At 42.7% G+C, this 21,431-nt stretch overlaps 1 protein-coding gene across 2 annotated transcripts in view; it reads right to left on the reverse strand.

Moving 5' to 3' along the window:
* agrn (agrin) overlaps positions 1-21,431 on the reverse strand; it is a 502,577-nt gene that overhangs the window by 77,647 nt on the left and 403,499 nt on the right. The window contains exons 9-14 of one of the 2 annotated variants that reach the window (XM_080031352.1): positions 20,073-20,270; positions 19,657-19,854; positions 10,114-10,256; positions 9,080-9,185; positions 3,690-3,794; positions 1,495-1,659 (exon numbers count right to left, since the gene is read on the reverse strand). In XM_080031352.1, coding sequence (XP_079887478.1) covers positions 1,495-1,659; positions 3,690-3,794; positions 9,080-9,185; positions 10,114-10,256; positions 19,657-19,854; positions 20,073-20,270 — 915 coding nt within the window. Of the gene's footprint in view, positions 1-1,494; positions 1,660-3,689; positions 3,795-9,079; positions 9,186-10,113; positions 10,260-19,656; positions 19,855-20,072; positions 20,271-21,431 lie in introns of both variants that reach the window. The other variant, XM_080031351.1, reaches the window with a different exon arrangement.

Below are 21,431 nucleotides of genomic sequence, written 5' to 3' on the forward strand. Positions count from 1 at the left end.
GCAGATGTTAGCAACAGTTATTAATTTATATTTGTGTTTGACCTTGTTTAAGAAATGGAGTGTGTAGCAATAAATAAATAGATTATGCAAGCTGTTATTGTTATCGTTAAGTTCCATCAGTTCCACCAGCCACTGTGCTCCTCCTGCCCCCCCTCCTCCCTCCATGTGTGGAGTTGTGGAGTGTGATGGCACGATGGACAAATGAGTTCTTGAGTCTGTTGGTGCGGCATCTGGGGAGGAGCAGCCTGTCACTGAATGAGCTTCTCTGGTTGCTGATGACAGTGTGCAGAGGGTGGCCGGTGTCCTCCAGGATGGCCAGAAGCTTATTTGCGGTTCTCTTCTCTGCCACTGTCACCAGACCATCCAGCTTCATGCCGACCACAGAGCCGGCCCGCCTGATTAGCTTGTCCAGCCTGGAGGAGTCCCTCTTGGTTGTGCTGCCTCCCCAACACACCACAGCGTAAAAGAGGATGCTGGCGACCACCGACTGGTAAAACATAAACAGGAGTTTGCTACAGATATTGAGGGATCGCAGCCTCTTAAAAAGTACAATCTGCTTTGGCCTTTCTTGTACAGGTGGTCTTTATTTATTGCCCAGTCCAGCTTCCTGTCCAGCCACACTCCCAGGTATTTGTAGCTGCCCACAGTTTCCACCTCTACCCCATCGATTTCCACTGCTTGGGGGCGTGGCCTTGCCTTCCCAAAGTCAATCACCAGCTCTTTAGTTTTCGATGTATTGAGCTGCAGGTGGTTTGCATGGCTCCAGGTGACAAAGTCACTCACTAGAGTACGGTACTCCTCCTCTTGGTCCCCCCTTATACACCCCATGATGGCTGTGTCGTCAACAAACTTCTGAATGTGGCACGATTCAGAGTTGTGGCTGAAGTCTGAGGTGTATAAGGTGAAGAGAAGAGGGGCCAGCACAGTCCCCTGAGGCGCCCCAGTGCTGCTGATTAAGATGTCCGATGTGGTGTCCTTTAATCGAACAAACTGTGGTCTGTCTGTGAGGTAGTTGGTGATCCAAGTTATCAGGTGGGGGTCCACATGCATAGCTGACAGTTTGTTTTGTAGTATGAGGGGCTGGATTGTGTTGAAGCCACTAGAGAAGTCTAGGAAAATAATTCTGACTGTGCCCGCCCCCTTGTCCAGATGTGAGTGGGCCCGGTGTAAGGCAAGGCAAGGCAAGTTTATTTATATAGCACAATTCAAACACAAGGCCACTCAAAGTGCTTTACAGGGGCAAGATTAAAATACATAAAACACATTAGAAGACATTTAAAGGAGTAGGAGATACAGGATGGCATCCTCCACACCAACCCCTGTCCGGTAGGCAAACTGTAGAGGGTCCTGAGCGTGCTGCACCTGAGGCCTGAGGTGTCTGAGAAGGAGCCGCTCCAGAGTCTTCAAACTTGTGATTTAATTTTTTTTTGTGTGGAATATCAATTTGTCTGAAATGACCCCATGCAGAAATTAAAAAGAGAAGTGATTGCTTACGTGTGCAGCCGCTCATGTTCTCCGTCACAATGCCGCGGAAGTTCCAGAAGCCGGGCTCACAGCGGTCACACCTGTTCCCCCCCACCCCAGGCTTACAGGAGCACTGGCCCGAGGCCGGGTCACAGGTCCCTTTGTAAGAGCCGTACACGTTACACTGACAAGTGCCTGAGGACAGCAGAGAAACATGTGTACCCCAGGTTAATGACCCAAACGAATCTAATCTAATATGTTGCATGTTTTAATAAATTAACTACAATTTAAAAACTATAAACATGGCTATAATATAAAAAACTTTTATTGTTGTACATTGTACCTTTGTGATAATATAATTGGGGTAATACTCCTTTAGCGAGTGCAGCAGTAAACAACAAATTTGCAAATCGGTGTAGTGTCACTTGGGAGTGAGTGGGTGAGCGAAAGAGAGAGGCTGTGTTTGAAAAGCCATACTACTCATCCTACTCATACTCATTTTGACATCAATTTGAATATGTGACGGTTGTGTATGCAAGTTTGTGTAGGCGAGAAATGCCCGGATGAGTACTAACTTCCGGGAAGATTTTGTGTATAGATCGATAGGATACTTTTCCTACTCAACCACCCCACAATGCATTGTGTCTTTTCAAAAGGCACAGAAGTTTTTTTTTTATTCTTTATTGCTTCTGTATACTTTAGTGTAAACGGTCCGACGAACCTCGCATACACAATTTATTCATCTGTTTTTTAATGGTTATTATGGTAAAATATGTATTTTGAAACCGATTTATGTGTGGATTTACCATTTTAATGCTATATAAATGAACCACAGTTCAAACTTGCCTTTCAGTCTTGTCATTAACCTAGAATCTAGCCCTAGTTACTTGTAATCATTTACAGTGCTACACATGGATCACACTTTTTACTTCTGCTTCAGAAGAAATCAAACTCAAATTATATGCAATACATCACTGATTGATGCTACATTACAAGAGGAGCATTCAGCTGTCCATAATGGCTAAGATTTATGCTACGCTCAAATGTTGGGTAAGACCTAATCCAAAAATAAAAGGTGGATAAGTTTTGCTTAGAACAGTCAATCCTTCCCTAAATCTCTATATTTCCTTATGTCTTTTCTCCATTCTTACAATAGCTCCTAGCTAACAGCTTGATGCAGCATGTTCTCCTCTGTTCTATCGTTGGACAACATCATCAGATGGAAAGATCTTTGTTGTCATTATCACAATTATTCCTTTAATTAAAATGAAACGTTTTCAGCTCCGCAACTTTGGCAGTGTATGTGCAGTAATGGACAACGGCATGGCATATATGCTGCTGAAATATACCAAGGACTATTAGGGCCACCATAGAGATAATTTATTATTATTATAGAGGGGATTTCGATTCAGAGGTTCGATTCCTGCCCTGCCACCTGTGTCATAGTTGTTGTGTCCTTGGGCAAGACACTTCACCCACCTTGCCTCGTGTGAATGTCGATAGTTAGCCTGCTATCGGTGTATGAATGTCTGTGTGAATGGTAACGTGGGAATGGAAAACAGGTCTCCCTTGCAAAAGAGTCTTCGGTCTCAATGGGATATACCTTTATAAATAAAGGTTAAAAAAAAAAAAAAAAAAAAAAAAAAAATGGACAGGTAAAGACTGCGGTAAAGCTGGAAAGATGTGGACTGATTTGAACTTCCGGTATCAATAACTCATAAGATAAACGTTTGAAGTGAAGGTATTGAATATTTTTCATGTTGGCATTGCGTTTATTAGGCGTGCCGGCCTCATCTCACAGCCCACTGCATATAGAGAGCAATGTTATACTATTAGTCTAGCTTAGAGAATGTCTGGTTTATGAAGTTGTAGCCCATTTTCTACCTGAAGATCTATCAATTGTGTTTTAAAAACGTTTTACTTATGAGTTATTGATGGAGGCAGTTTGAATCTGTCCACAGTCCAGCTTTACTGCGGTCTTTACCTAATTCATTTACAGTCTATGGTCTTTACCTGCTGAGTTTAATCTCCACATTTCCTCTATATTCTCCAAGGGCATCATGAACAAGAAAACTTCCTCCTCTAGTTTCTTTCTCTCCCATAGCCCTTATGTATAGCCCTTACTCGTGTGTAGAAATAGCTTGATAGTATCTACCATTTTTTTTTTATTATGCAAATATCAAACTGAGGACACATTGAATGTGAAGGGTGGAAGCAGGACTTACTGGGACATCCAGCCAGGCCCACTCCAGAGGCAGCGGTCACGTTGTCGGAGCAGCAGCCGTACACAGACACACTGCAGTGCTGGGGGGCTGGAGCCTCAGCTGGGGCTGAGAGGGTGCACACAAAGAAGACCAGCAACATTTGAGTCATTATGTTGGAATTAGACACAACACAGTCTGGGAGCAAAATGCAACTTTCTGCCAACAATGAGATTGGCTGTAGGGCCAGAGGTGGAGAGACTGGCAGCCGGCCTTCAAGATAACAATTCTATTCTATATTCTACTTCCTCCACAATGCCTCCAAATCAGCTATTACCTCCAGTGGAAGAAAACAAACAATGTTGTTAGCTGGTGAATGCACGGCAGCTGACATTTACCACCTACTAGGAGGTATGTTCTTCTCATTTGTTCTTGTCTAATATTATGGAATTATGCCCCTGCCAAACAAGTCCCCCATCTGAAAAAAAAAATCGAAAGAAACACTAAAAGTCAGCTGCATAATGTGAAGGAATGTACCAAGCCGCTTGTGCCTGCAGTGCACAGACACTGTATGCGGAGTGCTCCTTTGTCTAAGGATGCAGCAGCCTTCTAACCAGTGTGACAGCTCAGTATAAAGAACTACATTCAACGTCACGAAAACTTGGCAGTCCTCCAGCACAGCCTGATTGACAAAGGAGAAATGATCACTGTTCAAAGTCAGTGATTCTGGAGAACGCTTGTTGTAAAACTCACTTTTAGTCCAAATCAGTGAATATTGTCTCACCCATCCGCTATGCCTGTGCATACTATGTGTGCCGGAAAATATATATTTTTTTTATTAACAGTCTAGGCTCTGTAAACGGGGCAAGTTGCTAGCTACAGTGTTGTAGCCCCTTTGTTGAAATACCAGTTTACAGAGCCCAGGTTGTTTATTAAGACTAGATTTGTTTTTTCAGCGTGCACACAGTATGGACAGGTTCTCTCCAGGCTTTTGAGTAAAAGATAAAGTTGTAGCAATATAAAACAGAATTCTTTCCCCTCCCTTCTTCCCTCTGTCTCTCCCCATCTCTTTTCCTTGTGTTGCTCATTTGGAGTTGCAGGCTGGAGTTCCAGGGGCCATAAATCACACTGTTACTGGTGTGGATATGAGCCTCAGCCTAATGGTGATGACTCGGCTCGCTCTTTTTCCAGTGCTTTCCCACTTCCAGAGATGGGGGCTTTGGACACAGTTCATTTAACTTTTCAGCTATCTGTACTAAGCCTATTAGGACAAGGAGAACTTTTAATTTCTCATGCTCTTCCACCCCTTCAAGGCTTGTTTCCTCTTCACTGGCCATTGTCAGGCACATACAGTTAACTATGACGTGCAATATTAACCGCCTGTTTTCAGGGCTGTCTCCTCTGAGGAGATTGCGGCTAGTCTTTTTCATCCTTAGCAAGGGCACAGCTGCACATGTCGGCTTGTCTAATAAATCCAATAAATATTTCTATAGATTTTAGCTGAAATCCCTGACCCAGATTTAAGTTTTAACGGATTGTTTGAAATACTATGAGAGGCTTAGTTTACAAATGTGCATGCAGGAGATGAGGCTGTTGAGACCGTATGTAAAAGATGCAAAGTTATTCCAAAATCATAACCTCTAAAGAACAAGGAGTCTTTCACGCTGCGCTAATGCTTTGATAGCTTTCTGGAGTGAAAGTCCAATTAAGTATTTTCCTTACATTGCTAAAGTAAAGGAGGGCAGTAAAAACTCCCCAATGTCTCAGTTTTTTCCCATTTGCCCGTGGACAGGAGAGCCCAGGGCATTGGTAGCCATAGAGGGCTCTTCAAAAGGGGATTGATTCGCCATGGATGGTACAGAGGCGTGACAGTTAGCGCCCAAGGAGGCCAGCTTATGGAAGGGGAAGATTCTGCAGGGATGTGTGTGAAAACACAGGCAGTGTCCGCCTTCTCGCACTCTCTTCAACTCTCTCCATTCTACTCTATTTCAGACCCGCAGGGAATCAAACAGACTGGAATGATCACACCAAATCCCTTAAGTGCCTTTTGCTCTGCTACTTGGCCTGTGTTGCATCAGAGCAAATGCCTTTTATTTAACATGGTCGTGTCCAGGGAGACGGCTAACCTTTGCTACTTATCCACTGATCTGACAACTTTTTGGGACTTATAAATGCCATGAATTTACATGTAAAGAAAGTGTTTTGTCTGACGGTTAAAGGAGCTACGAGAAACATTACGTTTGTGTTGATTCTAGTGCCCCCATTAGACAAAAGTGGTAGTGTCTTTTAAGGCCCGGACACACCGGCCCGATAATCGCCGTCGTAGAATCTGTTTGGTGTGTGCCATGAAATCGGTCGTCGTAGATGTCGTCGGGCTTCTTTTGAGCCGATGGAGCAATTTGATTTGTGGAGGGCTAGCGAATCAGTGAAGCCCGGAAGTGAGGCGGGTAGCACAAACAGCTAACAACAGTTAGCCATTGTTTTAATGTGTTTGTTTGTTTCGTTCAGCGAGTACTCACATGCATCAACCCTTGTTGACTGCTCGACACCATGCTCGACACTCTCTGCTAAAAATGGTGCTCTTTATGGTCCATAAATATAAATACGTATTTCTATCTATGTTTATGGTCTAGAGAGCCGCCCCATCATTTCCGGCTTCCGTATTTTTTTTTCCGGGGGGGGGGGGTCATTTGTTTAGGAAACAGGTGAAGGAGAGAGAGAGAGAGAGAGAAAGAGACAGTAGGGTGCACCGCAATGAGGAAATTAAGTTAAACTAAATGTAACTGTCAGATTAATAATAGTAATATGACGATGGGGAAGTAATTTAGTGGCGTCACAGGCTTTTCCGTAAATCATTTTGCATGTTTCCAGGAAAAGCAGACCCGTGCAAAGGCATTAAAGGTTGGGTGAGCCATCTCCAGCCAACGTTTCTTTATGTTTATACTAACCACGGCAGTAGTTGAGACACATGCTATATCCCAATCGCGGTCTATGAAGGCCGATTCGAAGGCCGAACCAGGGCCGAACGAGCGTTGTTAAACGAGACGGTCTACGCAGGTCTCCGTTTACGAGCATTTCTGGTTTGCGTAACAAGCCGTTACCTTGCGTGACGACTCGCCTCCTGTGCTGCCTAGCAACCCTGATTGCTGCCAAAGGAGACAGCCTTGTCAACGGAGGAAAAAAGAAAAAGAAGTTGCTTACCAGACGAAAAGAAAAAAAAGTACAAGAAAAAAAGAAAGGAAGATAAAAGTTAAGAAGATGGAGCAACACGTTGCTGTTTTGTTATTTTTTATTTTATTTTATGCCATCTCTGAAAAAAACGCAATGAATCTTGGGATATGTTGGGCCGCGAAGGATCCATCTGTTGCAGCCTTCAAAACCGTGAAACGAAGGCTGCATTTCTCGGCCGCATATGAAAGAGCCTTGCAAATCGTTGCAAATGGAACAAGCCTTTGCACGCCGCTATGACGCAATCGGTCTTCAAATGCAGCCTTCGTAGGCTGTAACCCCTGAATCGAGATCCAGCTTCAGAGTGAGTGACTGGTAGCCTGGAAATCCAGACATGCCACTAGGCTCTGGCAAAGTAAATTTGCCTTGTTCATTGCTCTGATTGGTTGTAGTGCTATCCAATTGCGTGCAGTGGTATTTGAAATGCACGAGTAGGAGCCGCCCCTTGAGTTGGGAATTACTATCGTTCTAGATATGGGTCTGGATTTCCAGGCTAAGTGACTGGGCCTTTCCCTGAAACATTGACCTACGACATTCTTGGCGGCTGCTGGCTCTGAGCCAGGCTTTATTAGATTGCTGTTAGCGGAGTGTGTAAACTAAACACCCTGACTTGTTTTCAGAGCGCACACACCGCGGACAGGTAGCGGATGGTGTGTAGATATTAGATGATATTGACAAAAAGTGTTCTGGATTACAATCTCTTAGTATGCCTATAATAATAACTATATATAAATTAGTGCTGTCAGTTTAACGCGTTATTAACGGCGTTAACGCAAACCCATTTTAACGGCGTCAATTTTTTTATCGTGCGATTAATGCTCGTCATGGCCGAGCAAACGTTGTGGTTTTTTCACAAGCTGTTGAATCAACTAGTAATGTTAGAACAACTGAAACACCACAAACTATTCATATGGCTCGCCATTAAGTTACTGTTAAGCCAACCGGAACATGTCCTACAGCGTAACTTCACATTAAAATCATTTAACTGGCAAAACGTCAAGTCAATTCTGACTTTTATTTTGAAGCAGAAACCGGAACCTAGCACTTCCTAGCTCACCTGTGCGACCTTCACTAGTCTTCCGTGTGTGTCTGTGAGTCGGGGACTACGCGGAAAGTCCTACAGAAAAGAAAGCTTTTCATTTGCAAAAGTCCTACTTATAACCCTGCGCCCCCACCAACACCTCCATGAACGTTAGTGGCAGCCGCCAGTCATTCATTTTCACTTAAATTTTTCGCTATCAACGGTGACTTAAGCCTCGGCTGCAGCAGCGGCATACAAACCAACCACCAGCACACAAGTGTATGGTGTGTCCACTCCACAAACAGTCTGAAATAAGTCGTGGATAAACGACTCCCAAAACATTTAGGCAGCAACCACCTTAATACTAATTTGTTTTATATAGGTTATAGCCTATGTTGTTTTATGGTTTGGTTTTTAAATAAAAAAGGAAGTTCCAATTATGTTTGTGTATGCTGGGGGGGAGATCTACATTGTTGTCTATTTGCACTGAATTGGAAATTATGATATTTTAGAAGAAATACACTGAATTACAAGGGTGTAGAGAATGGGTGTGATAGGAGCATTAAAATGAGAAAAAAATAAGGGGACAAAAAGAAATCAAGGGACATTTAGGCTAGAATAGATAAGAATGTGCGATTAATCGCGAGTTAACTATGACATTAATGCGATTAATCGCGATTAAATATTTTAATCGTTTGACAGCACTAATATAAATTTGTTTACTGATGGTCTCATTTGCTGTTATAGGTCAATAATGATCATCAGAGGAAAAAGGGTGAAGTGGTATCCTAAGCGTTTAGGAGAAAGCACGTGTGTAAATGTTTCCATTGTTGAATGTGTGGGCAGAGACAGTGGATCATTAGTGCTATCAGCTCTGTCCATACATGTGCCCTTGAGGAAGAGTCTTTACCCCAGTGGACCTCTCAGTTTCCAGACAGGAATGAGAGCATTGCTGATAGCCACAATGTGTAGGGTCAACCATCCCCATAGCAAATGACACATTCATGCATACCTTATTTAACCTTGACCTTCTCCCACTTCATTTGCTTAAGGCTACATAGTCATAGACAGCAGCAGAGCTGTCAGAGTTATACATCAATGGATGGAATGAGTGGAACAATGGAATGTCATTGGCACTCTAATGACAGTGTTGTAATGTACCCACCTGCACACGCTCCCTGGCTCTGAATCAATAAGGGCTTTTGTTCCTCACATCTGGCCTTCTTCAGCTCACACTCGTTGCTGTAGTTTTTCCCGTCTGAACCACAAACCTGCACAGGGATCACACAGTTGAGCATTAGACAATGTCAGCTTTAAACACAGGCTGGTTTCCCTCCCTGTATTAACAGGCTTATGGTATAGTCACTACTTCTTAGTGATGCATACCTGGGTAATGTTATGTACGTATGTAGTTCTCGGACAGATAAAACATGTCAAGCCATTTCTAATCATTTCGACTTTTATTTGTATGTCCAACCGTTCTCAACAGTGTATAAATGACACAGGGAGAGTGAAACAGAGATGGCAGGATGCATGGCCACGATGTAATGTATTTATATGTGACTATCTTAGAATTAATAATGGTAATATGACCGTGGTGAAGCAAAGTAAACTTTGATTTGATAGCGTTCATAAACACAGGCTTTTCCTCTCTGTCTGCATTAAATTGTTTTGTCTAAGTTGAAGGGTTTCAGACCTGAGCAAAGGCATTAATAATGATACAATAAATATAGCAGGGTTTTTCCCCCCCGCTGATGGTCTTGTTTGCTGTTACAGGTTATTTATAATCATCAGAGGAAAAATTAGACTGTTTCATGAACGTTCCTTGTAGTCTTCTTACATTTGAGATGGATGTTTGCCAGTAAGTGACAATTCTTTGCATGATTTAAATGGGGAGCATAGTAATAAAAGCTGTTACTGTTTGCAATGCAACCATTAATTATCACCTGAAAGAAAAATTGGGATGATTAGTAGCTGAGTGATTTTTATTATAATTTCCGAGCAGATTTGCATAAGTCATATGGCTCTCCTTGGAATCCTGGAGTCATATGACATATTCCCAGGATAGAAGAAGTAGATAGCAGCATGTAACTAACATTATGTGTGCTCCAATGTGAAGCTTTCTTGACACAAATTGCATCAGTTGTGTTCCAGGGACTAAATCCTGCGAGTGCTTTAATGTGGCTGGTGTTGCCGTACCTGGTTGTGAGGCACACTCTGGCAGCTGAATTCACAGACACAGCGGTCGTCCTCTGCGTCCTCGTCCCAGGAGCCTCCATACACACGACATCGGTCCTGATCACAGCTCTCCAGCCCCGAGCCCGACCCTCCCGAGCCACAGTCTGCTTCACACACACACAAAGACACCACTGCATTAATACAACAGGTCTCTGAAAAGAACACATTCAATGACTTTTAGGTCTTTTTAAGACCTCTAAAAGGAAAAAATAATGCCAATACTGTGGCAACAGCAATCGCCAAACTACACTACAGTATATACTGATTTAAGAGTTTTTATTAAAGGTGCTTCAAGGAACTTTCAGTTTGTGTTAATTCTAGCGTCCCGCTTTGGACAAAAGCGGTAGTGTTTTTACTACGCCAGCTGTTGTTCCTGGGTGAGCGTATACCCATGAAAAAGGCATTAGGAAAAACAATAATAAAATAGCATTCTTTGCACTGATGGTCTGGTTTGCAGTTACATGTAAATTATGATCATCAGAGGAAAAATTAGACAGTTTCAGAAATATTTAAGTGTTCCTTGTAGCACCTTTAAGTTTGAATAACACATATTCAATGCACTTTAGCATTGAAGGATATTAAATGCAGGTAAAATAAAACATAAAAATGTAACAATTAAACAATAAATAAAAAAAGAAAAACAGAAAAGGCACGCTCATTTATTATGCCCCTATTTATTTTTATGTAATACCTCCCCTCCAACAATTCAAGACCTTTTAAGACTTTTTAAGACCTTGAATAACAGAACCTAAATTGAATGACTTTAAATGACTTAATGGGAAATGTATCATTGCATTAGTTGCCGGCAGTGTCTTACATTACTTTAATTTATTTTTTAAGTTAAAGCTGGGGTGGAGGATTTGGGGAGAAAATGGCAGTTAGGATAGAGATTCGAATCCAAATACCTCAACCGCTCCACTTGTTCTCTTTGGTGCCTCCCCTATGATCCCTCCCTGACACGCTCTACACACCAACAAAGTCGTGCCAAAGTGAATGGACAGTCTCAACACCCAATAAGAACAGAGAATCGGAGCCTCGCTCTGATTGGTCAAAGTGTACATCTCATGTTAATTTTGACCGATCAGAAATCACATACCCCAGCTTTAAGGCTAGGTGTACGCATAAGGGAACTTCACAAAGTTAGAACAATTTACATTTGTCTGGCACTGAGAGAGCCAAAGGCACTGCTGCTAGTACAAGATAATGACCGACTGTAGCGAGCTGGGGGAAAGATTGACTAAATAAATTAGACACAACATCTCTGCACCAGCAGCGAGGCATCCTTTTCATTTCAATTAAATCAGAGACAGAAAAAGGGGGAGGGAATTATTAACTCAGGCCTCTGTGTGTTCACAGAGCATTGGTGGCAGGAACTGTTTTATGGGTGCCTGCTTCCTGATATGAGAATTCAACTAATTGCAAAGTGTTCTGTAAAATCAAATTATCGCTTGAGTTACAAAAAAAAAGAAAAACAAATGTCAAACTACTCTTTAATTGTGAAACCGGAAGGCCTTTCATTTGCTTTCCAAGGGCACTTGAAATCAAAGTAAGAGAGCTCCTATATCATTCCGACCTCTTGTTACTGGTTAAAGAGGTAGCAAGGCCAATAAGGAAAGAAAAAAATCACATAATCACTGTCTAGGAGTAGCGTCTTCACAAAACCATTGTCATTGTTGAACTGAAAAACGTTGGCACAAGGGAAGAAATCCCACGCTTTAAAGGGCGATACATGAAGGAAAACAAACCCCCCCCAGAACTCCATGGTGAGATTAGGTGAATGTGTGTGAAGGCAAAGTTCATTTCAAACCATTTTGTTATTAAAAAAATGGGGAATGCATTAAAGCTCCTAGCACGGCTAAAAGACTCAAAATGCATCAAGTAATCAGAGTGTTTCTTTCTCTTCCCTCTTCCAATGTTAGGACTCATTCAACTCTCCTCTAATGGTGAAATCAATGTTCTAGTGATGGAAGTGCCACTTAGCATAACCTATCTTCTAAAGTAGATTATGGAAGTGGGTTGGCGTGCAGGAGGGCCATGTTCTTTGATATGGGCCATCATCATGGATGGGCCCTGACAGCTTTAAGGTGGATGCAGTGGAGACTAGGCCTTCACTTCATTAGTGCTGGGTACAGCTCTGTGGAGACCTTCAGAGGCCACAAACATCAGCTCTGGTTAAGGACTCGCTCTGTCTCCATATTAAACCAGCAGGACCTCCGACCCCTAATCCCCTTGGCTTGAATTTGCCATTGTAGCCGACTATCGATTGGGAACCCGCAGTCTGAGTTAAACTTAACATTTTGTGACAGGAGCTAATGCAACTGGCTAATGGCTTTTAGCTCGCAGCCACATTACCTCAGGTATTTGTCTTCAGATGTCGTCTTTAAAAATGAGAAGTCAGCTGACTATAGAACTGATCAGAAAGACAAACTAATAAGAAGACTGGTGGTTGGCTAGCGGTATCTGTGTTATGTACGCCAACTCAGCAAGACACAGTCAAAGGAAATGTGCAGGAGTAGCCAATTCATATTCTGCTCAGGCCCCCTTACGGTGACAAGATAAATAAATAAAAGAGGTAAGACATTGGAATGGAATAAATAATAGTGAAGGGCGCGGGGGGTTCTAATTAGCTGTTGCTCCTTGATGTGCCAGCCGCCCACGCTGCATGTGAACCTTTCAATGAATACATGCCCATCTAAGATGGCTGCATCAGCTATTCTTTCTGCGCTGCCCGTCCGTCCATTCCTTTTTCACTCAGGTCATTTAATCATGTCAGAAAGCTGCAGTCTATTTAGCCAAGGGAGCTCCATTAACAAGACAGAATTCAGCAGAGAAATGAATAGCATAAGAATAATGTCCGAAGCAGAAAGGAAAAAAAGACATTACAATGATGTAGAAGTGGGAATAATTCTACAAGTGATGGAGGAGATGCCTATTGTCAAAGCCGTCCAGAAGAGTGTGGTAAAGCTAACGGAGAGTGATGCTAATAATGTGCAATAGTGCGTACATAAATACAACTATGTATGCTAATTCATGTGCAATAATACCTGCACACACACGTCTGTTTGTGTATAACATGTGCAATAGGACATTGCACATCTGTGCACTTTATAAATGTGGGTGATGATGTGCAATAACACTAGCTTTTTTAAAGCTATAGTGAGCAATTTTTTCATAATCATTCAATTTCGGTTACATTCAAGCCATCGCCAAACAAGTTGACACAAAGTTAATTAAGCCTATTACCTCCTCAAAACTCTCTGTATTTCAGAGTATGGCTGCATCTACAAACTGGTGTCGCCCCCGACACCAGTGCAGGAGCTCAGAAAAATCCCAAGAAGAGGCCAAGAAATGTTCCAGTTGATTCTACTGCTAAGATAAAACGTGGACGTACAGCAGAAGGTAAAAAATCAGAAGGGATACATCATGCAGAGGTAGGGACAGTGTTGTTGTAATTACTCAGAATGTCAACTTGGAAACCTATCATTCCTAACAGATCTCCCTTCATTGTGAGGTGTGTGTAATGGCAAAGATCAACAATGACAATGTATTTTGCTGAAGGACATGGCAGGGCACCGTGTGTATGTGTCCTCCCTCTACACTTCAGTCCCTGTAGCCTGCTCTGGATGTATGTCAGTGTCATAGTGAAACAGAGAGCAGGGTTGGGGGTGTTTGGAGATGACAGAAGGAGAAAAGGAAGTTTTGTTGGTTCAACAGAAGGTTATCAGCCCTGTGATGGATAGACCAGGAAGACTAAATCTGCTGATCTCACTTCCAGGAGCTCTCTCCCCACCCAGCATCCCACTTGGCATTTTTCTTATCCGTGCCCTTTCATGTCGTTTGGAACCTTCTTGATTCAATCTGTGTGTTGTGGGGAGCACGGTGTGGATTGTGCATCACTGTGTGATCCTGTGCTCATAATCTTGTTCATTAAATGTCTATTCAATTAAAAAGGGCCCGAGCCCCCTTAGGTGATGCACTGCTCTCCCTTGCCACTTTGTCAGTGTCTGTGGAAAAAGGAGCTGAGGCCAGGCCTACCCGAGTGTGAAATTAAACAGGTGATAAATTTCCCTCTATGGCCAACAGTGGGAACACTGTCATTTTTCATTACTGTTAAACAAAAGGCCGAAGAAAACTACTTCCATTTTTATGCTCCGTGCCGCCCCCTAACTCCCTCCCCACAAGACTAATGAGGATGCGTTTTAAGTCAGGTCTGTGTAAGCCAATAAATCACATGTTGACGTGCTCTCCAGCATATCTTAGATATGAAGCATAGAGTGCTGGGGTTGTGAACACCACTGATCTACAGCTATGCTGCTGTCTGCAGCAGAGCCAGAAAATACAGTCTTTGGACTTCTGACAGTGTCCTGTATTACACCATATATACTCCTCATTTTGCCAAAACCTACCACCCCTATATCTTGGCAGTTGGCTTGAATATATCAATGACAAATCCTTTTTACAGTGTGTAGCCAAAGAGAAGAATATTCCACAGACAAACACATATATTTCAAGGAGGAAAACAGGCGTCTTGGTTTTGATCATTTTACAATCTCACAAGGCTTCCTGTGGAGGCTCTTGTTCAGATTGGAGGAGGTTGAGAGGAGCAGGGACAGAGCCTGCAGACTAGTGCTCACCCCCAGGGTGAAACCCATCGATAACAGACGCTCCCATCTCCACCCCTATCTGTGAAAGCAGAGGCCCTTTTGTCAAGAGGCACAGTTCTGATGGAGAAGAGTGCAGGACTGAATGAGACGTGAGTGGGTGGAATGGGAGGGAGCGACAGGGAGGAGAGAAAGAAAAGATCCTTTTATGTAAGGCTGATGGTTCTCTCTGAATGGAAATGAGCAACTGATGACAGGAAGGAGGATGTTCAGAGAAAGTATGAGAGGCAGAAGAAAGGAAACACAAACTAAGGCAGCATAAACTAGGCAGTGCATTTTGGTAGGTAGAGAGAGCATTTTGCCTGTTACCAGACAACCAACAGAGGACAGAGCGTGTGTATGTGTATGCACATCAGCGAGACAACAGTAATGCTTCGTTCCAGACAACTGGTGAGTGGAACTATTACGACCTCCTACTAGAAAATTAACAGTGGAACACCATTCAAAGTCCCAGATCCTACTGTGAACTCCATCTGGAGCAAGTCCATCTTCACCCCGTCTTCACAGAGAGTTTTTGGTCCACAACAATGGCAGCACTTTAATATACAGTGACAGTCAGCTCCCATTTATTGCACATCATTTATTCAATTGACTTAAAGGCAATGTAAAGTAAATTTGCCTGTATTTTAAACAAATACTATCATATAGCGAAACCTGTTCTGCATGTAAATATTACTTAGGTTGTCAATGTGATGACAGGCAGCAGGTTGTTATCTTCTCTGCACAAAAGTTAATGGAGAACATGTCTAAAACAAGTTAAAACGTTACAAAGGAAAAAATAAATAAAATAGTGCTGTCAGTTTAACGCGTTATTAACGGCGTTAACACAAACCCATTTTAACGGCGTCAATTTTTTTATCGCGCGATTAACGCTCGTCATGGCCTAGGAAACGTTGTGGTTTTTCACATGCTGTTGTATCAACTAGTAATTAGGGGTGTAACGATCGATGTAGATCGATCCATCGATTGATTTGCGAACGATCAAACTGCATCGATGCAACGTCCAAACATCGATTAAGTTTAAATTGAGCCTTTTTGATGTGCTCTAGAAGAGATTTGAAATATATTCAGACACTTTATGTCATCTATCGATAAAGTCCAAACATACAGTATGGAGATATTGTTTTAGCCCACATCAACGAGCCCTAACCAGGATTATCGCCAGAAAGAACCTGCTGACGTCATGACGCGTCTACAACTAGTGCACTTCACTGGTTTAGTCAGAATACTGTATGTCTGCCTGACAACCACAGCTTTAGCCTGGAACTCCCTCCACAGCTTTTCCCAAGACCCAAGGACTGTGACTTCCTGCCCCGCTCACTGTCAGCATTGATCCAGATATGATTTGCATGGTGAATTACGTCTCCTTTATTCAGAATGTAGAGCCATTACAGGGCTACAGCCGTAGAAATCAGGCATACTCAAATTGTTGGTCTGTTGACTGTTTTTTTTCTGTCTGTCACACACTTAAAATCATAACTGGATAGAAGGCCTTGATCAAATGTTTACCATAAATACTCAAACAAAACCCTGGCCAAGTGAAATGACGTGACCTATCATGGGCTATTGTGTTTTTTATGGTAAATTCAGGAAAACGTTCATGCGATACACACACCAACATTCTGTTCAGTTTCTCTTTTATCAGACATATTGTTCTCCTTCACTAACATACTTCATTATTTTTCTATTCTTTCTATTGACAGGCTACTGTCAATAAAACATAACGCTTCCTCCATAGATTATACATTAAAAGCCAGCCAGGCAGAGGGTGAGTTCAAAGGGATAGTTCAGTATTATTGAAGTGGGGGAATTCAAACTAATGCATTAACGTTTGTTCTACTTTGCCATTGTTTCATTCCGTGTTTAGATTCTATCATTGTACCTCAACACAAAGCCTCGCCGCAGCTTGTAAGGCTTTAAAGAGATCCTATTATACTACTTTTCTGGTCTTCATTTCTTGTTAAAAACTGCTATAGAGCAACCTGACACGAATCACATCACAAAAAACTATGTAGATTTTCGGGACACTCTTCCTCTTACCCTAGCGAGCACAGCAGTCTCTCTCTACACACTGCTTTGAGCTTCTCCGCCCCTCCCCCCCCCTGCTGCAAACCCCACTCCGATTGGTTACCTTCCTTCCAGCAGCGGGTAATTTTAAGGAAGGTGGGGGCATGCAGCCGGAGCTTGCCTGAGCGGCAGCATTACCATATATGGAAACATGACAGAAACGACCCCAGCGTGACAGACACAACCCGGAAATTTTAACAAGTTCGGCTCGACCGGCTGCGATAGTTTTTAGTGCTCTGCATAGCCACCCCAGACGGTCAGCAGGGAATACGTCGAAATGCATGTACATAATTACTTGATACTCTAGTATGGTTAAACATTACTATAAATCATTATAACAACGTTTATAGGTCATAAAAGTCGAAAAGTATCATAGGTCCTCTTTAAAGGTATAGTTCAGTATTATTGAAGAGTGGTTGTTTGAGGTAATTATGAATATCAATCAAGTTTTATTTATATCGCGCTTTTCATACAGAAGTAGCTCAAAGTGCGTTACAGAGATTAAAAACAACAACAACAACAACAACAGAGAAATAGAAAAACAGCAAATAAAATCAAGAGAAGAAAATGAAAAAAGCCCAACCCTCACACCCCCACAGACATGCACAGAGACATACACAAATACATACACACTCATACACACACTCACTTAAGCTTGAATAGTTAAGCTTGGACCATGTGCAACAGTACAATGCTGACTTCTGCTACAGCGCCATCTCCCCCAAACTCTTAAAATGACGGCGCTGATAGCCATCTCCATAAGGTAACACACTAAATATGCATACGTACCCCAAACCCCACTTCAAAAATACTGAACTATCCCTTTAAAGCCTTACGAGCTCCTGAAAGGATTTGTGTTTAGTTACACAGGCCCTCATTTATCAATTTTGCGTAGACCAGAAAAATGGGTGTACGTACATTTCCACGCAAATCTCGGCATTTATCAATATGGACGTGAGCGTAGGATACGCTCAAATCCCACGCCAGCTCTCAGCTCGTGTACGCAATTTTGTAAACAGCATGGACTCGCAGTGCAGGCTGTGCCGGGTAGCCGATGACTTTGTTGGACAATTATAAGAAGATAATACAAATGCAGTGTTTGCTCAGACCGTAATAAAGATATTAATCACTTAAAATTGTGCAGCTTATGGTGCGCAACTGAGTAGGAGCACTGATTCAATAGTGCACACACCGGCCACTTAGGAGCGCTGCATGGGACTGCGGCAGTTATCTCCGTCTGGAGCAGCTGGGGGGACACTGAGGCACGGGGGCTGCATTCATTCAAAATGTTAGCCTAAGTATTAAATATGTAGTAGGCCTACACTGCTCTTTATGATACAAAAAAATACACGGCACAACATTCAGCTTAACATTTTATTTATTTGACGCACTTTGTAGATGTTAGTTCCTCTTTTAATGTGTCATTGATGCTAAAGCGAGCGATTAATTTCCACCGTTAACCGGCACGTTGTTCCTATCTGCTGGTGGAGCAGGACGGTGGGCGCTCTCACAGCTGATCGCTGCCGGGTCGGCTTGTGCAGCTGACGGCCGGGCTGACCACTCGTGCCAAGCGCATGCTGTCATACAAACGCAAAATGTGTTATTTTTAGTTTTTAAAACCCTTTTGAATAGTGCTATCTAAAAGGGCCAATACATTCTAATCATTCAAATCTCTGCAGACGTGTATTTATTTTATGGGGACCATTATCGGACAGTTGGTGCGTCTTTTTCTCCTCCACCACTTATATTATGCCCGCAGCCCCGCACCCCCAGTTGGTTGCATTTCAGAACAGCAACACGCTTTTTTTAGTGGCGATTTTGAGTCAACACCAACGCTGTTGACCGCAGCAGTTATTTGCTTCCTAACTGCTGCCTTCTGTCGTTCTTTGATGCTGCTTGTAGGCTAATGCTCCGAAATGAAACTCTTTTTTTCTACTTTCGCTGTTATTCTGTCAATTTCTACTTCAGGGAAGTGCCGTATTGCGCATATCCATGTCGTAAAACCTCTGGGCGAGGCCTCTAAACTGAGAAAATATAGGGGCGTGATACACTCGTTTCCATCCGCCGCATTTATCAATATATGGCCTGGCGTACGCTGAGATTGGCGAGATACGCCTGTTTGATAAATCCCACGCGATACCTGGCGTAGGGAGGTATTTGCGCCAGAATCTGCACCAGTTTCCACGCAAAATTGATAAATGAGGGCCAATGACAGTAGCTAAACACATAATGAAAGAATGGCAAAGTAGACATCTAATAACAACAACCAGCAGCTCAAGCAAATAAGAACAGAAACACATTGAAAAACTAGAAGACTTCTGAACATAATATGATCAAAAAAACAATATAAAAAGTTACATTTAAAATAAAGTGTTTTCTCTAATATGCGCCTGGGTCTAAAGTTGAGGTAAATAAAGAGCTTGGCTACTATTCGAGAGTTTACGGTAGCTGAAGAAATGGAGTGTAGGAGATAGATTGATTAAAATAACCAAACAAAACAGCCAACGCCTGAAGATATCAACTGTAAAGTGTACGGTTGACCGGAGCCTAATCACCCAGAAGTCATGTCTGTTCATGTAACAAGTGTCCTTGATAGACACTCATTATGGCTTTTAGTCCATCTTTTGCCATGTTTGCCACTTTGCATGGTGGCAAATCCAGTCATTACGGCAGCCCACAGTTGACTGGATACTGTACCACAGGTCAGTGCTTTAAGATAATTGCACCATGGCCGATTGGTTGACATAATTACAGCGTTTTAAAGCACATTTCCTACCTTGGTCACAGCTGCCGGGCTGGGAGTCGATCCTCCTCTGCTGCTTGCAGGCGGACAGACGCAGCTCACACTGGTTGTCGTAGCTGTTGCCATCACTTCCACACACCGGGGAGAAGGCCTGTCCTTTGCACAGTGGGCACTCACACTTATTGTGGACACACCGGGCGCCCCAGGCACACACCGCGCTGCCACATGTCTCTGAATTACACACACAGAGGGGCGGATCAGTGCATTATCAGAGCAAAAAACACAAAAAATCAAGTAATGGAGTTGGCCTTTAGTACATCTCTGGAATACATTCAAATGGGATTTCCATGCATAAGGATGGTTAGAATCAATTATCTTCTTCTTTTGATGTTGGGATTGAAGAACAATCAGTAAGAGAGCCATCCTGAATGTATGTATGCATTACTCACTGCACTCTCCTTGGCTGAGCACTCGCAGGTCCATCTGCTCTTTGCAGGCGCGCACGTGGAGCTCACACTCACTGTCGTAGGTGGTGCCATCACTTCCACACACAGACTGGTGGGACTCCACACACTCCGATGCACACACACACTGTCCACTCTGGGCGTCGCAGATTGCCCCGAAAGAGCAGTTGGCACAAGCCTCATCTAGATGAAGAAAAGTAAGAAAGCAAATGCTCAATTTTGTGTTTTGACTTTGGTGGCAAGACAGTTATAATAAATATACAAAACTTAGAATAATATGAAGTCTCTTTAAGACGTATATATTCTAAGACTACATGGATCAAATCTAGTGTAGCTCATTAATCAGTAAACATATGGCAGTGCATCTCAAAATGATCTTACCTGCTGTTTAGGTGATCTTTGAAATACCTCTTGAATGTATACACAGTTTCAAAAGGAATCTGTATTTCATTAGCTCCATAGTACATATTTTTACTGTATTTTCACCCAAAAAGTACATAATTATTGGCACAACATCAAATTGTTTGCAATTTTGTAGTCGACATTGAAGCAACTTCTACCTAGAGAATGTGACTGAGAATACAGATTATGACAATTAACAATTGTCTTTCCTAGATCTAGCTCTTGACAAGCTGCTTGGCTGACAGGCTGCAGTGCCTAACGATGCAGTACAGTAGCACTGATACAAGAAGTGCAGAGATGCAAAGTTTCCATACCGACTGTAGATTGGGAATAGAACTTTATTAGAGTCCACCCAAGGCAGATTCAATTGATTTGAAATACTTCGGAAAGACACACACCTATCTATTAAAATGTGTCAAGGTTCATATGCATGTGAGAGCCGGGAAATTCAAAAAGCTCTCCACAGAGAGAATCCTACTGAGGCTCAGATCTGAGGAGGAGGAGGAAGAGAGGGAGGAAGACAGAAGCTGGAGTGCTGCTAGTTCCAAGGAGTACAGTGGGCTCCATCACTGCACACATTTGAAAACTGGAAAAAGCAGATTCAGATATTCTCTGCAGAAATGGAGGAGTGTCCAAACGTGTCAGAACTCGGGGCTACTAAGAAATCTAGTCACATGACAACATGGCTGGAGTTTGCCAAACAACACAGAGATGACTCTGAAGGCATGAAGAGAAGATAATCTGGTCTGAAGAGATGAGAATTGACTCTTTGGCCTGAATGCCAGTTGCTAGGCTATTTAGTGACTGCCAAGTACTGCTCATCCATGTCCTTGTGTTCAGTAAAATGGAGCCAATCATATTTTGGGGAAACTTCTGAGCAGACGTTGCTGAAAAACTGTCAAGAAAAGTCACACTTTTGGGGTTCTATTTATCACTTTGTAG

Source organism: Ammodytes marinus (genome assembly GCF_949987685.1).
Source record: "Ammodytes marinus genome assembly, chromosome: 7".
Classification (NCBI taxonomy): Eukaryota; Metazoa; Chordata; class Actinopteri; order Uranoscopiformes; family Ammodytidae; genus Ammodytes; species Ammodytes marinus.